Genomic DNA, 23,814 nt, shown 5'->3' with positions numbered 1-23,814 from the left:
TCCTTATTTGTAAAATTTTTGAATGAGGTATTTTATCAAATCGCTTCTACCACCACCATCAATTTATTCAGTTCTAGTTTTGAAGATATCAATGCTCCTTATTGCAAACACTATTTTTTTTGAGATGATAGTAAGTTTTACGATGAATCCGAAGAGGATACTTATAGGAAAAGAATAATAAAAATCTATTGGCCAACACCAATTTTAATAAGAATCCGAAGAGGATACTTGTTGCTTCTAAATCAGCTAGTTTACGAAGCCAACAATTGACGCATATATAAAATGTGCAAAGCCAATCTCTTTAGGTATTTCCTCCTCACTACAGGTCCAATTTGACTGGTTGTGAGACAGATGATAAAGAACCTATTTGGACACATTTACAGATTATGTACGACCTACTGCTTTGATTTGTCATGTCTACTTCTCTTGATTCAAAGGTAGTAAAAGTAGTACAATATTAATCATTTGTTTACTTTGAGATTGCTTGATCCCTTCAATTCTTCGTCAATCTCTCAGCCAACATCCTCTTTAAACACTCTATTTTCCATTAATGGAAATAGTTTACAAAAAATGGTCCATGGAATCCAGTTGAAGAAGATGATGTAGGTCTCACCATCGTCTTGAGAGGGAGAAAGAGAGGAAAAAAAAAAAGAGTAACCGATTACATGTGAAAAAGAAGGTAAATTTGATATTTAAAAATAAGGTAATTTATAATGCTATCCCCTAGAGAATTCCACTATTAGAGAGATATTCCTATATAATACCAAATTATACTCAGACCCCTTGCCGTCAGTTACTGTTACAGAATATTTGTATGCTGATGTCAACTACTACAAACTTTTTTAAATACAAAAATGCCCTTGCAAAAGGTGAAGTACCTAATATACTCATTTAAACCTTCTTCTCCAAATCGTTCTTCCCTCCTTAACCCTAACCCCTCTTCTCCTCTCAACCGTAACCCCTCTTCTCCTTTCAATCCTTGAAAAGGTAAAAAAAAATCAATTCTAATGAAGAAGCTTCTTCAAATTCAATGGAGACCATGTCTTCTCATGATCATTTGCTTAGAGTCCCTGAAACTTGCCATGAATTGCTAACACAAAAGAAACTGAAAACCCACCAAGCTCTATGCTTCTTCAGTTCTTGATCTGGGTTTTCTTGCCGGAAAATAAAGTTCCCGTCATGTTTTGGTTGGACGGGGAGTAAGCTTGGAGCGGCGGGTGATATGGTAGTGACTGGACGGATAAGGTCTATAGGTCTTGGAACACGTTAACAAATACATTCCTTCTCATGGAGGAAGTAAAATCCAAGAGAGGACCAATAGACTGATAAGGTCGAAGAAACTTGACTCAAATAGTTAAAAGGAAATTCAATACAAACATGTAGAGTGCAGTAAAGTTCAGGTTCTAATAGAACCCATCGACCTTTCAGCAACTAGATGAACCAAGCACTGCAACCACTCAAAGCACAAGTCCAAAGTCAGTACATATCCAACACTGGGAAGCATTAGTTAGAAATAGGAAGAATAATGTTACATATTGGATGGTGCCAGATTGCAATGTACATCGAAAATGTCAAGAAGAAAGATAGGGTTCAAGCTCTCATCGATCAGCTTGGTTTGAGGAACGTCGCGAAGACCGTGATCGAAGATGAAGGCCACAGAGGTGTCTCCGGTGGACAACGCCGCCGTGTTTCCATCGTAATCGACATTATTCACAATCCCATCATTCTCTTCCTGGATGAGCCCACTTCGGGGTTGGACTCAATAAGTGCGTTCATGGTGGTGTACTCCAGCGAATGGCTCAGAGTTGTTCAAAATGAATTCATGTCTGAGTGGACGAAGGGGTGAAAGGGATTTGGGTAAAAATAGGTTAAAAACATGGGTTTTAATCAATATGGTATAATAGTCATTTTAATTCTTCACTTAACAGCGATGGACGGCCGGAGATCTAAGTATAATTTAATATTATATAAGGGTATCTCTCTAATAGGGCATTCTCAAAGGGGTGGCACAACCTCTACAATGAGTGTAGTGATGCAGTGAGCATTGAATGGCTGAAAGGACTTTAGGGAGCGTGCCCCAAAATGCTCTCAGCCATCCAATGTTCATTACATTACTACACTCACTACAATATTAGAGAATATCGTAAACAAAGTTTTTTTTTTTTTTCTGTTGATAAAGTATCATAAACAAAGTTTAAGGTACGAGAATATCATTAAATATAGGCCAAGTGTGGCCGTGTGGGAGAGAGATATATCTATTTTAAATAATAATAGAGAATTCAAAAGGTGGTGGACAATATTACAAAGTGATTAGCGGGAGCCCTTTTAAAATTAAAAAAAGTAGAAAAAGACAAGTCTTTTCACTATCTTTCACACTATAATATACTAAATTATTATAAAAAATAAAATATTTTAAAATTTAAAAATCAAGTGACGAGCTAGAAACAAGTGATGGGGCCTATTAAAAGATTTATTTTTTCTTAAGTTAAGTTAAAACTTAAAAATTATTTTTTCGATGGAAAATTAGAATGGGTTAGGAGCAATTAATGGTAGAAAAAAAAATATGACTCATTTTGACTCGTCCTGAGTTAAGTGGAAAAACCTGATTTTCCAACATTAGCGGGAACAGTTCCTTCCACAGCTATGTTGGAACTTGGAAATAAGAACCCTTTTTGGGTCTTAAATATATGTAGATGAAAGTAGGGATGCAAATGGATAGTTGAAATCCGAATTCGTATTCATATTTATTTAGAGGCATTCGTATCAAACTAAAGGGTATCTAAATTAAAGTCTGAATTATCCAAAAAATAATTATCTAATTTGATTAAATAATCAATTAATGATTTGAGAGTTCCTAAAATTTAAATAGGTTCTAGAGAATAGGGAAAAAAATTAAACAACTCTGGAAGATGAGTTAAGGGCAAATTATATTCATTGGAAGGATGAAGGTCTGAATTACACAACTCAGAGAGTAAATAGATAGTAAAAATTCAAATTTGATCCGCATCCGTATTCGTGTAAGAATATCAGTATCCAGTCAAGAAATATCTGTATCCGAATTCCATTGATATCCCATCTGTTTACATCCCTTGACGGAAGGTTTTAATCCAATGGCATATACGCAAAGCCGATACCCGTTACAGTACTCCTTCCCAGACTTCAAAACATCCTCTCTGTCTCACAACATTCTCTTTATAAAGCTTAGAGACGAGTGAAAATAAGTTCAACTTCAACTGTACACTCAATCTCCTGACGATTGAAACTAAAGAGTCTCAGAGAAAGAGAGTTGGAAGTTGGGAGAGATGAGTCTCGAGGGTTTCGATGACTGGGATGAGTTATTCCTCGATCAAGCCATTCGAATGGAGGAAGTTCTCATCTCCATGTCTTCTACAAACCCTACGCAGCATCAACCACATCAACAGCAACAGCAGCAGAATCATGAACATCGACCTACTACTGTGGTTTTCGATCCACCACAATCTATGCTTGCTGCTTCTCAGGATCCCTTCACAAGCTTCTCTCCGCCGCGAGAATTCTCTCAAAGGTTAACAGATAAGGATCCCCAACAATCTTCCATTACCAGCACCGCTACCCGACCTTGGAATCTTTCTCCACCGCCGCCTACTCGTCGTCCGGGAAAGGAGAAAGAAGTAGAAATCGGTAAACTGAAGGTTAGAAGCTCTAATGTTTACTGTTTTTCTTTTCTTTCCAACTTGCATTGGTCTTCTTTAAGAGGAACGGAAATAAATAATTTTTTCGGTATCTTTATTGGGCTAAATGGGCAAAGTTTGGGTTTTATACGAAGTGAAGCAGCTTAAACTGACGTGTGTTGATGTTGTGTTGAATTACAGAAAGAGTTGGGGCGTGCCTCAAAGCAGCTTAGTCAATTGGTAAGCTCTCCGTCCAATTTTTATGAAACATTTTTTTCCCCAGAGGTTACAAAAATTATACTTGAATAATTTCAAAGCAAAGAAGATGGTGAAGACCAATTGTAAAACTCTACCACTGAAAACCTTTGGAGATCAAGACCCATAAGAATAGTGCCCTGAAAATGTATCTAGATGCCCAACCCTGGATTAATTATCTTTGAGTACTTGTTTGTTTTCTATTTTCAGATGTCCCCATTAACTTTAAATGTGATCTCCTTCCATACTAGTCTTCCTTTCAAATTGAAAGTGCTAGTTCTCCTGTGGAATAGTCCCCTGAAAGAGGAAGAGGAAGAGGAAGTCCAAGACATTATTAAGAGATCCAAATAACTGATATGTATACAAAGCAAGAATGCTTGGGGATATGATGGACAGCTTCCAAATCATTTTGTTATAGGAAGTTTATATCTGCAAGCATGGACCTGTCAAAAGTTTTAACTCATTAAATTTTAAATATTTTGTATTATCTAACTGTCCATGAAAATATATGGTTATTTTACTCAAGATTTCGCCAACCCCAATCAGTTCAGAAAGAAGGTGGTTCACTTTGTACTGTGCTTCTTCTTGAATAACTGCAAATCTTTCTTGAGAATTAAACTTCCTGACCCAGTTATTTGTCAAAATAGCTACGGAGGTATCTCCCAATCATAAACTTGTGCCTTAGAAGTGTTGGTCCAAATGATTTTCCATTCAACTACTCATAGGTCAGTTGTCCATTGCTACACATGCCACACTAGTGTTGTCAACATCGGCAGGTGATCCTATACAATTGGGGAGGGAATATGTAGCCTTGCGGTTTCTTAGGTACATAGTGGGGCTAAGCTTTGGCCTAGTGCTCCCAGCCCCTTCCTTAACATATTACATATGCTGACTTGAGGGGGAAACAAATAAATATATGATTGAAACATAAAATCTCTTTCTCGATGAGACTCGCTCTTGGATTTGTTTAAGTTGATTTAGATTCTCATAGAGATTTGATATCAACTGCTTGTACACTTTCAGGAACAAGAGTGTGTGGAGCTTCAAAAAAACAGAGACAAGGCGGAGGAGCAGCTTAGATCTGCCTTTACACAGATCAGAGAAAAGGATGCTGAAATTCAGCATTTGAAGAGGATAAATGTGTGAGTGGAACTGCTTTAGTTTATAGTTGGTGATAGACAAGAAGATACTTGTTGTTTTATACCATTACTTGGTTGGATGCTGGATTTTCTTTGAAGTTGACAAATTTCTGTTTTTTGAGGGAGAAGACTATTGATGTTTCCTATTATGTCCCAGTATGGGTCAGTAATAGTTTACCTTCAAATATGTTATGTATATAATATGTTTTACTGTAATTTACTATTTTTTGAGGGAGAAGACTATTGATGTTTCCTATTATGTCCCAGTATGGGTCAGTAATAGTTTACCTTCAAATATGTTATGTATATAATATGTTTTACTGTAATTTACTATCATGATTTACTTTTGTCATTAACCTTGTTTACTAAGTGGTCGTGGGACTTCTGATTTGTATTGTTTTCATTTGTATGTTAACCATTACTACATAATTTTGTCCTTTGGAGGGACAAGTCATTTTGATTATTTATTTATAACAACTTTACGTAAAATTTTCTTGAAAACATACATGGACTGGCTACAGTGGCAGGGAATATGGAGCAGCTGCTGAAGATCGTTACCTCATTTACCCCCAGTGTCAGAATGCTGATACTTTAGCTGATCTGGCTGGCCCTCGGATTAATAGTGGTGAGACTTGAGAGTTGAATTGGAAAGGAAATGCTAAATAACACTGTTTTTTCAAGATATTTTTCTTTTTTCTGTCGTGACATATATTTTGGTTTGTTGGTTGCTAGCCTTGACATCCCGTAAAGCTGTTGGAGTTCAGACAGAAACATCTTATGATAATTCTCACCTTATGAGAAAGAATGATCTATCTTCTCAGCATGATCTTTCGAAGAAATTGCTTTCTGTGTGGGGTTATCCAAGGGGCCAAGTCTCTAGCAAGGATCTGGTCTCCAAGTTGGTTGTAACTTGTGCGGAAGATTTACATGTCCTTTTCAGGTTTATGAACATGAATATATCCTCCGAAATTAATCAGGATTCTCTGGCAGACAAAAAAATTTCCAATGTGTCTTTTCATGGTCACATGCAGTCTGCTCAGTCCACTGAAGCTTCAAAAATTTCTCGTCTTTACTTTTTGTTAACTAAGGTGCCAAGTACTTTTCTGAACAATGCGATTACTTGTACTTCTATTTTCTTAAAAATAGTGCTTCCCTTTTTTCCTATTCTATAGGCATGTGTCATAAATTAATGCAGAAGTTTATTGCTCATTATGGACCTATTACTTTGACTGGAATAGAGCTTTATCCCGTTTTGTGGCCCATTGCATCTAACTTTGTCTAAAATTCTGCTTCCTACGGTTGTTTGTTGTTAACTTTGCTTCTGTATCAGAAGGAAACAGGACGTAATGTTTTAGTGTTCCAAAATTTCCTTCAAGATCTATATATGTTTTTATCACTATCTGATGCCTCGTCACTGGTTCACAAGTCCCCTTCTCCATTGAGTTTCTCTTAAGCTTGTGAGAAGGGAACTTTTTTGTCAGAAAAGTGAGAACCATGCTTTGAATCAAAAGTATGTCCACCATAAATTATATCTTACCAGCTAGAAAAAGAAGCAGTGACCCCAGATAATTTAAGACTTCGAATTTCCTCAGAGTGGAGGTGCATTGACCAGAAGATATTACTGTTCTTAATATTGCCTCATTTAATTTCTCTACTCCTCTTAAGTGCAAATTTTCTCTTCTTTACAAAGGTCCATAATGTAGCAAACAGGATCCAAAAATCTATAATTTACATTTGGATGCTCTCAAATAAGCTTCTGTTGACCTTGGGTGCAGTGAATATGTGTTCTTTGATGCCAGCATAGCAAATTTGCAGTGAAGTAATTTGTTATTTTCACTTCCATTTTCTATTTTCCCCATCATGGAAACATTTGTCATAATTTTCCTCTTCTGATCAACTTGTATAGGTTGAGACACTTATTGTGCTCTGCATTATGGGAACAATATACTTTAGGTAAGACCTAGTTCAAGAATATAATTTGCTAGAAAGTTTAGATCCCTGGAGCTTGATAATTGGTGTAGAAAATATAGAATGTAGATTGGACTGCTCTCCTTTTCTTATTAAAGAGATAATTCTTAACTATAATAGTAGTGGGACAGCTGTCCTACTGACTAGGAATATGAAACAAACTAGGAAACTAAGTAGCTAACAACTAATTAATCTAATTTGTAAATTACCACAAGTCCTAGTGTACTAGGACTCCTACCCCAATTGGGGAACTAACTTTATCGTGGGGAGGAGTCTGTGCTATCTTGCAGTCTCCTCCCTCTCCTACGATGCTTTCTAACACTCCCCCTCAAGCTGGAGCATAGATGTTAATCATGCCTAGCTTGTTACAAATATAATCCACTCTACCACCCCCCAAGGACTTGGTAAAAGCATCTGCAAGTTGTTCTGTGCGAACATGGCTTGTAGAAATAATTCCTTATTGTAGTTTTTCACGAACAAAGTGACAATCGACTTCAATGTGTTTTGTCCTCTTATGGAACACTGGATTAGAAGCAATATGAATAGCAACTTGGTTGTCACACCCTAACTGCATAGAATCAGTGCAACCGAAACCAAGCTCTGTTAGAAGCTGTTTTATCCACATCAACTCACTAGTAACATGGGCCATGGCTTGATACTCAGATTCAGCAGTAGACCTCGTCACGACAGTTTGTTTGTTGCTCTTCCAAGACACAAGATTTTTGCCAACAAAAGTACAGTATCCTGTAGTGGACCTTCTATCAATGGGAGAACCAGCCCAATCTGCATCACAAAACCCTTCAATACGACTGTGTCCATGATCTGAATATACTAGGCCATGTCCTGGAGCTTTCTTAAGATATCTTAGAATAAGAACAACGGTATCCCAATATGATATATGTGGGGATGAAAGAAACTGACTCACAACGCTAACAGGGAAGGCAATATCAGGTCAAGTCACCGTTACATAATTCAACTTTCCTACCAACCTCCTGTATTTCTCAGGATCATCTAACACATCACCTCCTTCAGGCATAAGCTTCACATTTGGATCCATTGGAGTATCAACGGGCTTGGATCCTAACATATCTGTTTCTGAGAGTAGGTCTAACACATACTTTCTCTGAGATAAAGAAATTCCTTTTCTTCACTGAGCAACTTTAATTCCCAAGAAGTACTTTAATTGTAAAGATCCTTAGTTTGAAAGTGTTATTGCAAATATGCCTTCAAACTTTGGATTCCTTCAACATCACTTCCAGTAATGATAATATCATCGACATAAACAACCAGAAATATCCTCTTTCTATCAGACTTTCGATAGAACGTAGAATGATCACTATCACATCTTGATAGTCCAAATGCACACACCATATCAGTGAATTTTCCAAACCACGCCCCAGGAGATTGTTTTAGACTCTACAAGGACTTCTTGAGCTTACAAACCTTTCCACACTCCCCCTGAGCAACAAACCCTGGAGGTTGCTCCATATAGACTTCTTTATCAAGTCACCATGAAAAAAGACATTCTTGACATCAAGCTGAAATAACGACAAATGGGATGAGGCCGCAAGAGAAATCAAAACATGCACGGAAGCTAGCTTGGCTACAGGAGAGAAAGTATCCAGGTAGTCAACCTTATAAACCTGAGCATACCCCTTGGTCACCAGTCGAGCCTTCAAACGCGCAAGAGAACCATCAGGGTTTACTTTAACCACATAAACCCAACGACCACTAATAGCTTTCTTTCCTGGGGGCAATGATACAAGATACCAAGTCTGGTTTTTGTCCAATGCAAGTAGTTCTTCCCTCATAGCATTCCTCCACCCAGGACTAGACAGTGCCTCTGCAAGAGTCTTAGGAATAGGATGGCAGGAAATAGTAGAAAGATAGGAATAAAAAGTAGATGATAGGCCAGAAGAAGACACAAAATCAGCAATAGGATGTTGGGTACAACTCCGAATGCCCTTACGTTGTGCAATAGGAAGGTCTAATTCAGAAAGAGGAATACCTGGAGTGGGATCCATAGACGAAGATGATAAGGTAGGTGTCGCAGGGAGAATGGGTGCCATTGCTTATCGAACACGTCATGTATACACCTGTAAAGGAGGTGGTGGTGGTGGTACCTCTGTCTCGGTGGCAACTTGCTGGTTAGAGTGATGGAGAACATAAAGGGGAAGATCATCATCCAATTTAGACCCAACAAATGACTCATTTGGATATGGGGTGGACTCGAAAAAGGAGACATCAACAGTAACAAAGTATTTGTGAAGTATTGGAGAATAACACCGATATCCCTTTTGGGTACGGGAGTAACCCAAAAAGATACACTTGATGGCTCGAGGATCCAACTTTGATAAACTTGGACGATGATCACGAATAAAGCAAACACAACCAATAACATGAAGGGGAAGAACAAAAAGTGGGTCAGAAGGAAATAGCAAGGAATGGGGAATACCACCACTCAAAACAGAGGAAGGCATACGATTAATAACATATCCAGCCATGAAAACAGAATCGGCCCAAAAATATTTGGATACCTTCATTTCAAACATAAGTGACCTAGCAACCTCCATCAAATGACGGTTCTTTCGTTCAACCACTCCATTTTGTTGGGGAGTGTCTGAACAAGAAGATTGATGTATCATGCCACACTTTGCCATAAACTCAGAAAATGGACCAGAAAAGTACTCCTTTGCATTATCATTTCATAGAATTTTGATAGTCATGCCAAATTGATTTTGTATTTTAGCAACAAAATCACAAAATATGGTATATAAATCAGAACGATTTTTCATTAAATAAAGCCAAGTCGTCCTGGAATATTCATAAACAAAAGTGACAAAATACTTAAAACCTAACTTAGATGAAATAGGACAAGGACCCCATACATCTGAATGTGCCAAAGAAAAAGGAGATGCAGACCGTGTATTACCCCGAGGGGAATAACTAACATGATGTAGTTTTCCAAACTGACATGACTCACATTCTAAACTAGAAAGAGAATTAAAATTGGGATAAATTTTCTGTAGGCTTTGTAAAGACGGATGACCCAACTGGTAGTGAACCTGATGAGGAGATAGAGTACCTGAACAGGCTATGGAAGGTGCATTGTCTTAAAAAAGGTACAGTCCCCCAACCCTACGAACTCTACCAAGCATCTTCTTCGTCGTAAGATCTTGAAAAACACATGAGTCGGAAAAAAGGTTATAGAACAATTGTAAGCTTGTGTAAACTTGCTTATAGATAATAGGTTGAATGGTAACTCAGGAAAATAAACGACAGATGACAAGGATAAAGAGGTATTAAGACAAACAGTACCAGTACCATTGACCTTGGCAATAGAGCCATTGGCCAATGTGACATTAGCAGAGGACTTCTTAAAAGAGGAAAATATACCTGAAACACCAGACATGTGGTCTGAAGCACCGGAATCGATTATCTAGGGACAAGAAGAAGAGGAGAGATACGAAATGGTATTACCTGTCTGAACAAGAGTAGCAGTGGAAGGTGAAGGTGTTGGATTTTGAAACTGATTGTATCGTGCAAATTCTTCATTGGTCATTTTGACCATCCTACCCTCAGACGATCCGGGTTCGTCAATGGTAGCTGAATTGGCAAACTGCTTTTGAGGGGGTTTGCCATGAAGTTTCCAACAGAATCGTTGGATGTGTCCTGGTTTATCACAATGATGACATGTGTGTGCTGTCCTTGAATTACCAAGGGAGGAGTTCCCAGTGAATTGTCCATTATTACTACCATTACCTGTACCCCATGAGGTTCCTCGATTATTACCCTGTGCTGCAAGTGCGGAATTTTCCAGTGGAGTGGAATCCTGAGAGATGCCACCTTATCTCCTCTAAGAATCTGAGAACGAACAGAGGCATACTTTGTTCCAAGGCCTCCAAAGAAACCCATGACTGCAAGTTGTCCCCTTTGGTCTTGCATTTTCTTCACATCATTGCTAATAGGGAGTAGAGAATTCAGCTTTTCATACATCCTCTTGAAATCAGTAAAGTACTGAGTTAAGGGTCAACCCTTCCTATCAGTTAGATAAAAATCCTGAGATAGCTCATAAATACGAGAAAGGTTGTTCTGTCCAGAGTATAGAACATTCAGATAATCCCACAACTCCTTCACAATATCAATGTGGGGAACAACATCGACTATGGAGTTATCCATTGAGTTCAGTAGCTGTTCGAGAATATGTGCATCAACCGTATCCCATGTGGCATCAGTGGCATGTTTTCCCTTAGTAAGATGATCCTGCTGATCCCGACTAGTCAAAACAAGCTGCACAATTTTCTTCCATTGATAGAAATTGGCAGCTCCTACAAGTTTCTTTTCTGTAAGTCTATGTGATGATGAAGACATCACTTCTGTGACAACTTTCTTCCCTTCTGTGTCATCCATTAGTGCACACAGAAAAGAATCAAACAAACTATCGATCTAATCACACACGATCAGCAAGCAGTTCCTTTAAAAAGTACCCCCAAAGTTGTTCAAAACAGTCCTCAAAAATACTCCAAACAGTACCTCAAATAACAGCAAAGTACTGTTCAGAACAGTCCCCAAAAAATCGGAAATAGTACCCTCAACGGTACTCAAACTAGTCCCCTAATATTGGCACTAAATAGGTCCAAATATTAGCACAACATAATCAGAGATAGACTCTACAATTTCACCCAGATTATGTTTAAAAAAAAAAACAGACCCAAAGAATGAGGAGAGAGAACCTGCGATAGGAGTTAACCTGGGCAGTTGCGGTTGAGATTTGCACACCTCAGTTTGGGCTGAAAATTGGATCGAGTGTAGCTCTTTTATAGGCAACGAAAATCTATAAATCTTGGCAGATTTTGATGGTCAGATACAAAGTTCTTAAACTTCTTGATTCTAGGTCTTGAAGAGAGAGAAATCAGCAGTAATCTTCAATTCCAGCAGCAGAGGTGCTCAGATATCCTTCAGCTAAGGATCGAAGGCTCTTTAGAAGGTACTAAATCAGCCTGCAAAACCTTGAACAGATCTGACTTCGATTGGCCTATTTTCTGGAAATCGATTCAAAGGGAAATCCAGAATTTCTTCAATCCAAAAGAATTCCAAAACCAGACTTTCTTCTACTAATTTGAGTCACCTCTTTTAACACATATGACTGATTCTCACATTCAGTCCTCCATTCCCATTCTCAGCCAACTAGGGAATGAAAAACACCCCCTTAAAGGAGCCGCGAGATTCTTAGAGAGAGACCAGAAGTCGTAGGCCCTTTTTTTTTTTTCTAACTAGTAGGTTAGAAGGTAGGACCGATTGTTATTGTGTGGATCAGACAAGCTCTGATACCATGTAGAAAATATAGAATAAGTAAAAGAGAGGGAGAGAGACCGAGAGAGAAAAGAGTGAGAGAGCCTTTTACGGTGGGCAGACTCAATCTTGTAGATTGGACTGCGCTCCTTCTCTTATTAAATAGATAATTCTCAAGTACAATAGTAGTAGGACAGCTATCCTACTCTGACTAGGAATATGAAACAAACTAGGAAACTAATTAGCTAACAACTAATTAATCTAATTAGTAAATTACCACAAGTCGTAGTGTACTAGGACTACTACCCCAATTGGGGAACTAACTTTATCGTGGGGAGGAGTCTGCGCTATCTTGCAGTCTCCTCCCTCTCCTATGATGCTTTCTAACAATTGGTTTTGTAGTCACCAAGGTATGTTAGTCATTCAGCTTGTTTGTAGGTTCATGGGCAAATGCATTTCCAAGTCCTGAAGTTCACCTTAAGTAAATGAACCACCAAGACAACACAAATCTGAAAAATAAATAGCGGCAAAACCCAAACCTAGCCATAACTATATGGCACTAAGTTATATTGAATTTAATGTGTGAGATAAACTCATAACCCTCCTTTTGCCATGAATTTGATATTACCCACACCCAGGCTGAATGAATGGATAGACCTAATGATGGAATTATTGCACACCTAAGCAGCATTTGTGTTATATATATATATATTGTTCTTTTTTTTGTATTTACATATGACTTGCTATCTTGATAGATGATAGTGTTCTGTACGCTAATAGGCAAAAAAGGCAGGATCCTGTAAAAACTATAATCTTCTTCCAACTTCACAATCAACCAATATATATTCTTGAAATGGTACTACTTTTTCCTGACATGTAATATGCTTGTTTGGTTTGGCTTGTCCCTTTTATGGGTTGATTTCTCATTTGGGTTTATATTGCAGATAAGTAATGAGATGGTACAGTTGGATTCTTTGTTCAAAGCATTACTCGACCTCTGTATTCTAGAAAATGTGAGTGAACAAAACAAGTTTCTTGGAATTGTAGAAGGGGATGGTTTGTGTTTAGGAAGTTTTTTGTTTTTTTGGCACATTTTTGTGATGATTTCTTAAAATCTTTAATTTTCTCATAAAGCAGTAGAACTTGACCTGTTAATTGAAGGGTTATCAAGTTTACTCATGCATGATTGAACAAATATGTGGCTCTTGGATTTTTTTCCCAACATCTTGCATCATGGCGTAGAGTTATTTGAGTTACATGGATCCAATATGCATTTCCCTTTGGTTGTCAAAATTAATTGAAATTGTCAAGCTAGAACTAACTTTAGGTAGCTATAAAAAATAATCTGTGATGTCCAATTCACTCATTATCCTCTTAACGCATTGCTGTTGACCATGTTTCAGATCGACTGTTTTCCTTCTAGGTACTGCTGACTGTTTCACTTTTTATTCTATCTTACTGACGTTGGATTTAGTTATGGTCATATTGGAAATAGATCTCTGCCATCACATATGCAATGTTTAGATATTTGGTTTATATATTTTGATATATATATATATATATATCTTTCATTGGTTTGGCTTCTTTTGAGCCTTTCAAACTTGGTCTTGTTTTTGGGTAAGAAGCTTAGCATTTGTGTCTGTTTCCTTTTCATATGGTCAGTAATTTATTCATTATTGCTACTTTTTTCTGTAATAGTTCTTTCAATGTTTAAATTAGCTTTGGCTGGCCTATGCCATACATCATGTTTCCAAGTTGAAAGCTCCTTATGGCGAACCAGTGACATACTTCTGTTGATCCAATCAAAATTAGTCCTGGAACATAAATGTAACAGGGTGCTGATTTGAGCACATCCCATTTTTTATAAAATGGGTGCATCCTCAACTTTAAATGGCATGCCAGCTAGTTTTTACTGGGAATTTTTTTTTTTTAAATAACATTTTAACCTTTAAAAGAAAAAATTCAATTCCCCGGCTTGCAATTCATTTCCTCTGAAAACTTCTTATCACGAGACGAGACCCCTTTCACTCTAAACGGGATGAACCACTGTTAAAGTATGCCTGTGATGGGGTTGTATCTCAATTTCTCTCAACAAATTGTGCTGGAGAAATTGCTAAAAGAAGCAATTAAGTGCTGGTGAGATTGCGAGAGGAAGCATTGCAAATGGAAGAAATCTCCAATTTGAGATGATCTTTGAGAAATTGATTCATCATCCAAAAACTTTTGGTTCTGCTGCTTTTGGGTTTTGGATATGGGCAACAAAGAATTTTCTCTTTTTCACATTTCTCCCTTTTTCCCTTTCTCTCCTGGGCTTGCCTTGATAACATATAACTCTATCCGAGTCTGAATGAGTTTCGACGTTCGCAGTTCATGCCAACAGATATTAAGTTCAATTGTAAAAATTGCAACCCCTATGTCAAGGAAGCAAAGCAATTGCTAAAACAGTTCAACAACTGGTGCAGTATTGGTGCATCCGTGGGGCTCCGAATCAGGTGTGAATTTGGGTCATATTCGAGGTTTATTCAAGCCAATTGATCCAGCATGTTCGAACCAATATTCTGCCCATATAATAGGGATCACCCAGCATTAAAGAAAGAATTAATTTCCAAATTTATTTAGCCTTGACTTGCTGATTTAAGGAGGAGATAAATCCCAGATTCCGTCCAGATGTGTGAGATCTTTCTGGAGAGAAAATAGCTTGCGGTAGGACTGGAGAAACCCAATATGGACTTGCGTATGGACAGCTTGCATTGGCTATTTTCTAGGGAGATTGGGTCCAGTTTTTGTGGGCCTCATGGCCAGCTGTACGAAGACCAGTCGCGTGGAGATTTTCTTCCCAAGGGATCGAGCTGTCAAGGAGACAGTCTAGGATTTTAATTGTATTTCTTATGTAGGCCTTGTGTGGGGGACTGAGTAGCTTTAAGGGCGTATCCAGTGCACGAGGCTACTGCCACTGCAGGTTCTGGGGAGGGTCATAATTTGCGCAGCCTTACCCCTTCTTTGTGGAGTGGAGAGGCTATTTCCCGACTAAGTCCTTGCATGGAGGACTCAGTAGCTTTAAGATAGTCTCCATTTTTAATTAGATTTGTTTATATAGTTATCAGTTTCTCTTCCTAGGACTCTTTCTATTTTAGTCAACTAGTTAGATTGGATTTGATTTGTAATTAGTTTCCAAATAGGATATTGTCCAGCTTGTATGGGGATCATTTCCATGCAAGGAAGACCCCCAATTGCTGTAATCGATTGGAGCGTATAAATAAGAGGTAGCTGCTGGATTTCAGCAGCCAACAAATTGAGTAAAAGAAAAGGAATTGATCTATTGTTCACGAGAGCTATGAGATGCAGTGGCTGTGAGAGGCAGTGGGTGAGAGACCCTGAACTGAGATAGTCCCCTATCCCTCTTTCCTATCCGCTTTATCTATCTCCAATCTTCTTTTTCTTTCTTTTGTCTACCAATTGATACTGGTTTACTGGAGAATCTGCTGCTGGAAATTCTGATCTTGGACCCTTCTAACAATCCCTGCAATCGGAGTTTTTGGAGAGAATTTTCTGCAACCCTAGAGTGCATCGATCTCAGTTATCATTCATCAATTGCTGCCCGGTTTTTTAAGACCAAACCAGCATTAAACTTAGTTGAAGAAGATCCGCCTGGGCTTTCCTTTGTGATCCAGCCTTACATTAACAATGTTCTTTATTCGATCAAACACCCATTGACTTCAGCCTAAAGTTCCTGATTTGAGTGGAACGCTAACAATAAATGCTTCACCATGAACTTATCCAGGATAGTAATATCATTCGTAGTTCTTCCTTAGTTCAAAAGGTGATTCAGAGTTTCCCATGTCTTGATGGCGGGACAAACATTGTATTTTACTATTCAAAATCCAGAAATTGGAAGTGGTGAGTGATTTTTTTCTGTTCTTTGATAGTGCAAGTTCAAATTTTTATGGCCAGCTTGCTTCATTCATCGTCAGGATCTTTTCCTGATGCTCCTGTCTCTGCCCCAATACTTCTCTTTCCTGTTGGGGTTTCCCTTTAACTGCTTTGTTAAGATGGTAGTATTGCCAAAGCTTAAATATGGATGCAGTAGATGCATCTCTTTTAGCCTAGTAATCTAGTACTTCATTGTCTGTTGAATGATAGTTCCACTATATTCTTTAATATATGATACTTGTATTTCACTGTGGAGTAGTGTTTCTCTTCTGTTGCTCTCTAATTTATTGTTCTATATTTGACTTCATTTACTGCAGGTTGTTATTGCATATAGAACTCTTCGTATAGTACATGTAATCTTGCAGCACTTGTCGAGGTTCGACTGGAGATTTGAAAGAAGGTAGAACTTGCAGCTTCTCATTGTTTCTATGTTTTTCAGGATATATTTGTTTCCCATTCAAGTATCAACCTACAAGTATCTGTTCTTGATTAGGAAATCTCGTGCCTAACTAATACATGTGTGCCTCTTATTTGCTCCACTATAAATTGCATGTCTGGATTTTTTTTTTAAAATTTGGTTGTGCTTCTGACTTTTGAAATGGTGAAACTTAGCTAAACCTTGGCTGCAGTTAATACTTCATATGATTTTCAAATATAACTCAACATTTAGTTTGTACTAGGAAGTGGAAAAAGAAATAAAGCCACCACCAATTCTGCAAGGATCAATTACATGATTTAGAGCTAGATTCTTGCCGCCCCTCCCCAGATGCCTTCTCCCTTCTCTTTTTCTTGGTAGTAGGTTCAGTTCATTCCTGATAGTAGGTTCAGTTCATTCCTGATGCCTAATTTTGGCTTTGTAGAGTATCAGCTAGTTTAGCTTAAGGCTTTAGCCTGTGACTCAATTTCTCAAAATGTTGAAGTCTCAGTAATGTTGACTACATCCTCTCCCCATAAAATTTCCAAGTTCTTCTACAGCAAAACCTAATTGTGGATGGCTTTGATTGGAATGCTTTGGGGATTGAATAAACCAAGACTTGAATTTAGCCAATCAATTCTTGAATGGTTGAGGCCTTGGGCTCAACTTGAACTCACCTAACTTGACCTTAGCACGATATCACCACCACCGATTTCAATGCTCTAGTGATTTAGAGCAATAAAAATAAAGCTGAGTTTTACTTCATTGTTCCTTTAAAATGTCTATGTTGTCATTTATCACGATAAATTCACAGTTGGCATTGGGGTAAAACGTATTTTATTAACAAACAGATATTTTGTACTGCAAAAAATTCGTAAAATACAATTAAAAAAAAAACTACCAGCATCTAAGTAAAACAATACAGGCCATTGCTAGGCATCATAAAGAGTATAGGTTTTTTTATCCCCTCTATGAGAAAATTTTGGTTTATCAATATGGTGGACTTAAATTTTCCACACGCATGTGAGTACACACACAAGCACAGAAGGTGAAGAAACATAGAAAACTTGGAAAAGAAATCTCCCATTTTACCTGAAAAATTTAGAGTAGGTGCAGTTTTTGTTCCCTTTGTTTTGAAACAGGCGGGGCCCGGTGGGGGGGGGGTGGGCTCATTGCAGTAGTGATGTTGGATAATTCAATTTTCAGTGTGAACTCCTAGTTTCTATCAAAACTGTGTCCTTGCTGAGCCTCACACATGCTTTCTGACCTTCAGTTTCTCAACTTATGAATAAAGTTAGTGTAGCTGAAAGATAGATGAGTGGTAAAACTAGAAAGGATAAAATGAGGAATGAAAAATTTAGAGCAGTTTTAGGAGTAGCTTTTACTCATGATAAGTTAATGAAAAAGTCATTTGAGGTGGCATGGACATGTGCAACAGAGTCCTTTGAATGATCCAATATGGAGGGTAGTTTTATTCAGATGAAGGGAGCTTAAAGAGCCAGGGGTAGGCCTAAAATGACTCTGGGAGAAGCGGTGAGAAAAGACATGCATTTGCTTGGGACTAGTAACAAATATGGCTTTGAATAGATCTGATTGGAAACAAAGGATCCATATGCCCAACCCCATTTTGTTGGGATTAAGGTTGTGTTGAGTTGAGTTTTTCAACTTGTGAATCTGAAAATTTTCCCAGTTAAACTGTTTGCAGTTAAACTATTTTCTTGTAAACTTTTGACGCAAATACTTGCATGAGGCTGATTCTTTATGCTCATCCTCCTCCCTTTAGCTTTACTTTTTTCTAATAGAGAGACTTTTCTTCACTTATTTAATGATCTAGCATTACTATGATCTGCTTTTTAACTTTTCCTAAAATACTTTTAAATGCAAATTCTTATGAATTTTGATTTGATCTTTTCAGTGTACTCTACTCAGGGACAATGTGATTGCTGAGGGCATTTGCACTAAGAGGGTTGTGGATTTGCACGAATCTGAAGGGGTACATAGTGAAGACCAGTTTGGTCTGCTTAAGGATAAATCAGTCTTGTCAAACCATGCTTCATCCAGTGTTAGATCCTTCAGTGTGGAAATTCTATCCAAGAAGGATCATGAAAATCCTACCAACATGACCTTTCTTTCTCGTATGGATTGGATTTCCCTCTTTGAAATGATGCATCGAATTGCTGTTGGGAGTAAAGAAGAACATGTACAAGTAGAAGCATTATCTATCCTGAATATGATTCTAACAAGAAGTGATCCCTATTCCGAAAGAGAAAAGTAAGTTCTGGAGCTACTTTCATCACATGAACTTGGATTTCTTTATGCAGTTGAACTTGTATTCTACTGAACTGAGGCTTGAATCTTGATAAGGTATGGGTTGGGACTATCTTTTACAAGCATATCACTATTACTGAGGAAGGAAATCGGTTTGCGTGTGCGTGAGCAAGCTCTGCGTCTTCTATTCCTCCTTCTTAATTGTAAGTCCACTCCTTTGTTTTATCCTTCAAATTTATTCCATCAAAAACATAAAGATACAACTGGTTCCTTGAGTTTCCTTTATTTTAGACTGGTAGGGGAAAGGGAAACTGGAAAGCATCAAGCTTGTAAATTATCTCATATTAGGTTCCTTGCATTGGTTGTATTTGAATTGCATTTGTGTATAAATATTTAGAATGAGGATGTGTTCAAATATTAAAAATTGCCTATTTTTCTTTTTACTGAAATGCTAGGAGATGCCCAATGTGTTTGATTGTCAGTAAGGATGGACGGGCTATGGAGAATGTTGCTCACAGAATTAGTGCTGGGTGGCTAGAATGATGATGTGATTTTCCGAGTACTACACTGCCATGTGCTTAGCATGTTCCTACGATGTTGAATTGAACTTGTGTACAATGTGAATAAGACTGGCCATCAAAGAGGAAACAGGATGTTGAGTCATTGACAATTAAGAAATGTTTCAATTTTTAGCATGGACCAATAATTAATGTTTATATGGAAATGGAAGGACTATGAGAAACAATATAAAAAGTGAACAAATCCAATTAGCATCAGTCTTAATTGGTGATATTGGAGAGCAGATTGGTTTTGTTTGGTGAATTTCTTGGATCCCTTTTCTCATACGTTCTCTTTTCATGGTATTGTTGTAAAGCTTCTATTTTATCAGTGATATTATATTTCTTGTTGATAAATAAGGAAAGCATAAAAAAGGGCATGCCAAGTGCATGAGACTCCCACCGTTGCGGGGCCTTGGGGAGGGTTATAATGTATGCAGCCTTACCCTTGCTTTGCAGTGAAGCTGTTTCCCGTCTTGAACCCACAACCAGTAGGAAGTGAATACTCATGTTTTTACAAAGATGTCTTTGTAGATATTGTGGATTTGGTTCATGTAGTTGACTCCATATTGGGAGATGAGGTTGAAATCAGGACAACTTCTGCCTTGTGGTGAAAGCTACACCATTACGTGAAAGGCACCTTATGTGAGCAACAGTGTAGGAAGTTTAAAGAGAAGTTCTTGGGCACGTGCGGGTGCATGAAACACCTTGTGACCAAAAAGTGTGGGTTTTCAATTTTCTCATGTTCTTTTTGGATATTTCAATGGGAAATTGTTCAATAATATTCTTCCACTTATTAAATAAAGATTTTGATTTTCTATAAATAAAAATCATGAGAGAATGATTGCATATGATTTTGAGCTCTAAATTCGACTTTTGAATTGGTACTTGTCCTACTTGCACCAGATCCACTTACACATTTTGTTGTCCATATTGCACTGAAGGCCCGAAGCTTTTAATGATGTTCTGTTCCGGTTGTAAAGATGGCGATGGAAGTGCTGGAGATGCACCTGATGGCCCAGAAGATGCTTCAGCATTTCAAGGATTCGGTAGTATTCTGGAGGGCTTGGCAGAATGTTTGGCATGCAGCGGAAATGGTACACTGGTATGTATGCTGACAAAAATATGGTGTGCATTTATGGTTGTGCTGTTCTATTTGAGAAAAAAAGCATAAGTTATGTTTGTTTGACTACTATAGCCTTAAGGGTTTGCTTTGTTGGAACAAACAGACCTTGCTCTGTAAATTTTTCACATTGGTCAGGCTATAGAGCTTAGGCCTTGTATCCTGTGCATTGGTCATCTCAATAGAACTACTTATGTTTTGTTTTTAATTGTTCATTGTAATTTGGGATTTTTTTTTTTTTTTTGGTTCACATAGAGTAAATTTGCTATGGTTTAGTTAACTTATCTTTTTGGTACATTCTATATTTTCCCTGAGAATTGATTCTTGTGTATTTTCATTACATATTTCTAGGTGTTTCGAGATTTCTATATTTTCTTTAATAAATTGTGTTATGCTTCAATCAGCTACGTGCTTCTCATCTTAATAACTCTAATCGGTACAGATTGAGGAGCCTAGTCTGTTCCAAAAATCTCTTGAGTGGTGGTTTGGAAATTGTTGCCCATTTCTGAATCTTAATATTGCTGGGACTTTCAGGAGCTGAAACTTCGTAAGCATGCTATCATCTTGTTGGCTTTTGTAGCATCTTCTGGAAAATCTGGCTTTGAAGTTCTGTTGGGTCCAGGGATGTCCAAAACTATAAATTTTCTTGAATTGATTATGCGGGTACTGGCATCAGAGATGGATGCAGAAGCAGAAGAATCAGCTGGACCACTGGAAACCTCCAGAGAGAGGTAAAAGTTAGTGTATTGTTAAATTTTTTACCTTGAAATTTCCATCTACGATTTAGTTTAAGGTAGCCAGCTTGTGAAGCCAAAGTTGAACCTAGGGCTGAAACTCAGCTTGCATCATTCTTTGAACATGGATGATGTGAGTTGACTTGCAAGTTAGGTCTAATAAAGCAATAACATTTTTAATGGACATCAAGCAGTTCTTGGTGTTTAGTAATTTAGTTGTTCAAGGGATGGGTTTATAGCGTTCTCTTGCCCTTTAAATTTTTGAACTTCTTGGAGATGTTACTGGAAAGTTCCATTGAATGTTAAGGCACAAAACTGATACGTTATACTTATGGTGAACCCTATGAATTGGTAAACTGGAGGCCCCCTTCTACAATAGATGGTCTGGACTCTAGACTGTGGGTTGTGCACGCCCTTATTACACCAAGAGGGGATACAGCAAGTGGCTAGAGGGATGTCCTGTTATAGATGGTCCAGAACTGTGGATTGATCATGTCACACCAAGATAGGTGTAATAGAGGAGGCAGTGTGATGAGGGGAGGAAAAACAGTACATTTTGAAAATATCTGTATCTTGGTGAAAGTGATATTACAAGGTAAAACTGAAAAAGAAAAAAAGGATAGTTTGCGGATTAGAGGAGTTAAAAGACCAAGGGGTAGGCCAAAGATTACATGGGAAGTAGTGACAATAGAAATGAATACCTTTGGTTTACCAATAAACATGGCTTTGAACAGGGTTTAGTGGCAAAACAGGATTCATGTAGCTGACCCCATTCAGTTGATAAAAGGCTTAGTTTAGTTTAGTACTGCAAGAGAACAAATGATAGGAGAAACGCTTGCACCATGCCCAATTCAATAGGTGGCCCACTATCATAAAATCTTCAAGGAAAAATGCAGTTGTGTTAGACTGGTGAAAGAGGGGGAAATGAGATTTTCATTTGCCTTAAAAATTGATTTTGCCTTTTGAACTAAAGGGATTATTGCCTTTAAATTGGTTCACCATTACAAATTGTGGAAAGTTTGACTGATGCTTGTTATCTTTCACTGCATATGCAGGACCTCGTTAATTCGGGAGGCTTTGATTCTTTTGAATAGATTGGCATCTAACTCCATCTATTCAGCAACTGTCCTGGGGGTACTGACAAGCTCCAGAGATATGGCAAGCTTGACTGTTGATGTTACAAATAAAATGTCGCGGAGAGGTAGTAGGGCCTTCCAAAAAGCTGATACCATGAAGCGGACCCAGTTAAAAGATTCTGAAATTGTAGATTTAGCGCGGGTGTTCAGAACAAGAGTCTTTAGCTACTTGGGCAGCAACATTTCCTGATTGGAATTCCAAGTCATCCATACTCGGTTCTTTTTTCTTCCGACAGGTTATCTGTCAATAGGAATTTGACCAAGTTCCAGTTTTGCAATATGAACTGAGTTTCCCTTCACGCACAATGACAGATTTCTTCACTGGAACACATCATTGCAGTGAAATGGGGTGGAACCCTCCCCCCACGGTGTAGGAAAACTTTTGCCTTTCAATATTGTCAAACAAGAGGGAGAATTTCTGTGAGGAATCATCTGCAAATGCAATAAGTTTTGAAGTGAGGCCCTTATCTGCAGTAAAGATGTTTTTTGCTCGGTGCAAAAATATGCACCAGAGGCGGTGCCCAATCTTTCCAGTTCAGGGGTGGTGAAGGAAGTTTCTTTAGCTAGTTGAGTGATGAATCCTGATTTATTTGGTTGACTGACCTCAATTGTATACTGTATATGGAAGTTGTATATAAGACATACGTATGGTAAATCCTGCCTTCATCTTGCATTCTTGCACTAGTAGCATTTTGAAGCCGACATGCATGATAATTTTGGTTTTATCGTGGCATACCGCATAAATACCAGAGGCATATGATTAGAGCTTAAAGATTTAGGGCTGGTTTGGTATGATGTCTAGTTCAATTTCATTTCATGTGGTGATTTCCATTTTAAAATTGGTTTGGTTTAATTTTTGTAAGTTATTTTAGTGAAATAGAAATCAAGTTTATCCGAAATTCTGAATTGGTGGGAAGCCTTTTCAATTTCGAAATTGAAACTTCATTCTCCCCTATTTTGTGCTGGTGTTTAATTAGTGTGTGATGACCACCACCTCTTCTGATGGGCAACATAATAATCTGTCATCTTGAAAAAGAAATAGGTAAACGTGGAAGACAAACCATCCTCATTCCTCTCAACTCATGCTCTCATCTCTCTTTCGCTCTTCTGCCTGGAACAAGATATGAGGTAGTAGGAGAGCATCTCTCTATTTGGTTAGGGTTTATTTTTTGTTAAATTCGGTTAGGATTTTCAACTCTGTTCTTCACGGTTTCATCCATTAGGAAAAAGAGTCAATTAGGAAGAGACATCAGAAGTCCTCCGAGTAGGGTTTATGTCAATCTCGGACAGAACAGTGGATACTACTGGTTGCGTATGGATTTGGGACTAAAACAAGGTTTTATGTAA

The 23,814-nt window shown here is 37.9% G+C and overlaps 1 protein-coding gene across 2 annotated transcripts; it reads left to right on the top strand.

Annotated features, from left to right (window-relative positions):
• The first annotated feature begins 3,165 nt into the window (after nt 1–3,165).
• Nucleotides 3,166–23,138, top strand: LOC122065474 (protein SENSITIVE TO UV 2). 2 transcript variants are annotated; one of them, XM_042629281.1, is made up of 12 exons: nt 3,184–3,671; nt 3,852–3,890; nt 4,929–5,047; nt 5,566–5,669; nt 5,777–6,132; nt 13,249–13,317; nt 16,552–16,634; nt 18,579–18,920; nt 19,014–19,120; nt 20,419–20,579; nt 21,132–21,328; nt 22,387–23,138. In XM_042629281.1, the coding sequence occupies exons 1-12, from the start codon at nt 3,303–3,305 to the stop codon at nt 22,655–22,657; spliced, it is 2,217 nt and encodes a 738-aa protein (XP_042485215.1). In that variant the 5' UTR covers nt 3,184–3,302; the 3' UTR covers nt 22,658–23,138. The 2 variants fall into 2 exon arrangements, with proteins under 2 accessions (XP_042485216.1, XP_042485215.1); XM_042629282.1 differs by lacking the exon at nt 22,387–23,138 and having other exon boundaries at nt 3,166–3,671; nt 21,040–21,274.
• Nucleotides 23,139–23,814: the final 676 nt, after the last annotated feature.

The sequence above is a fragment of the Macadamia integrifolia genome, unplaced genomic scaffold (genome assembly GCF_013358625.1).
Source record: "Macadamia integrifolia cultivar HAES 741 unplaced genomic scaffold, SCU_Mint_v3 scaffold2029, whole genome shotgun sequence".
In the NCBI taxonomy this organism is placed as follows: Eukaryota; Viridiplantae; Streptophyta; class Magnoliopsida; order Proteales; family Proteaceae; genus Macadamia; species Macadamia integrifolia.
The sequence above is the reverse complement of the archived record's forward strand: the minus strand, read 5'-3'. Positions and strand labels throughout refer to the sequence as shown.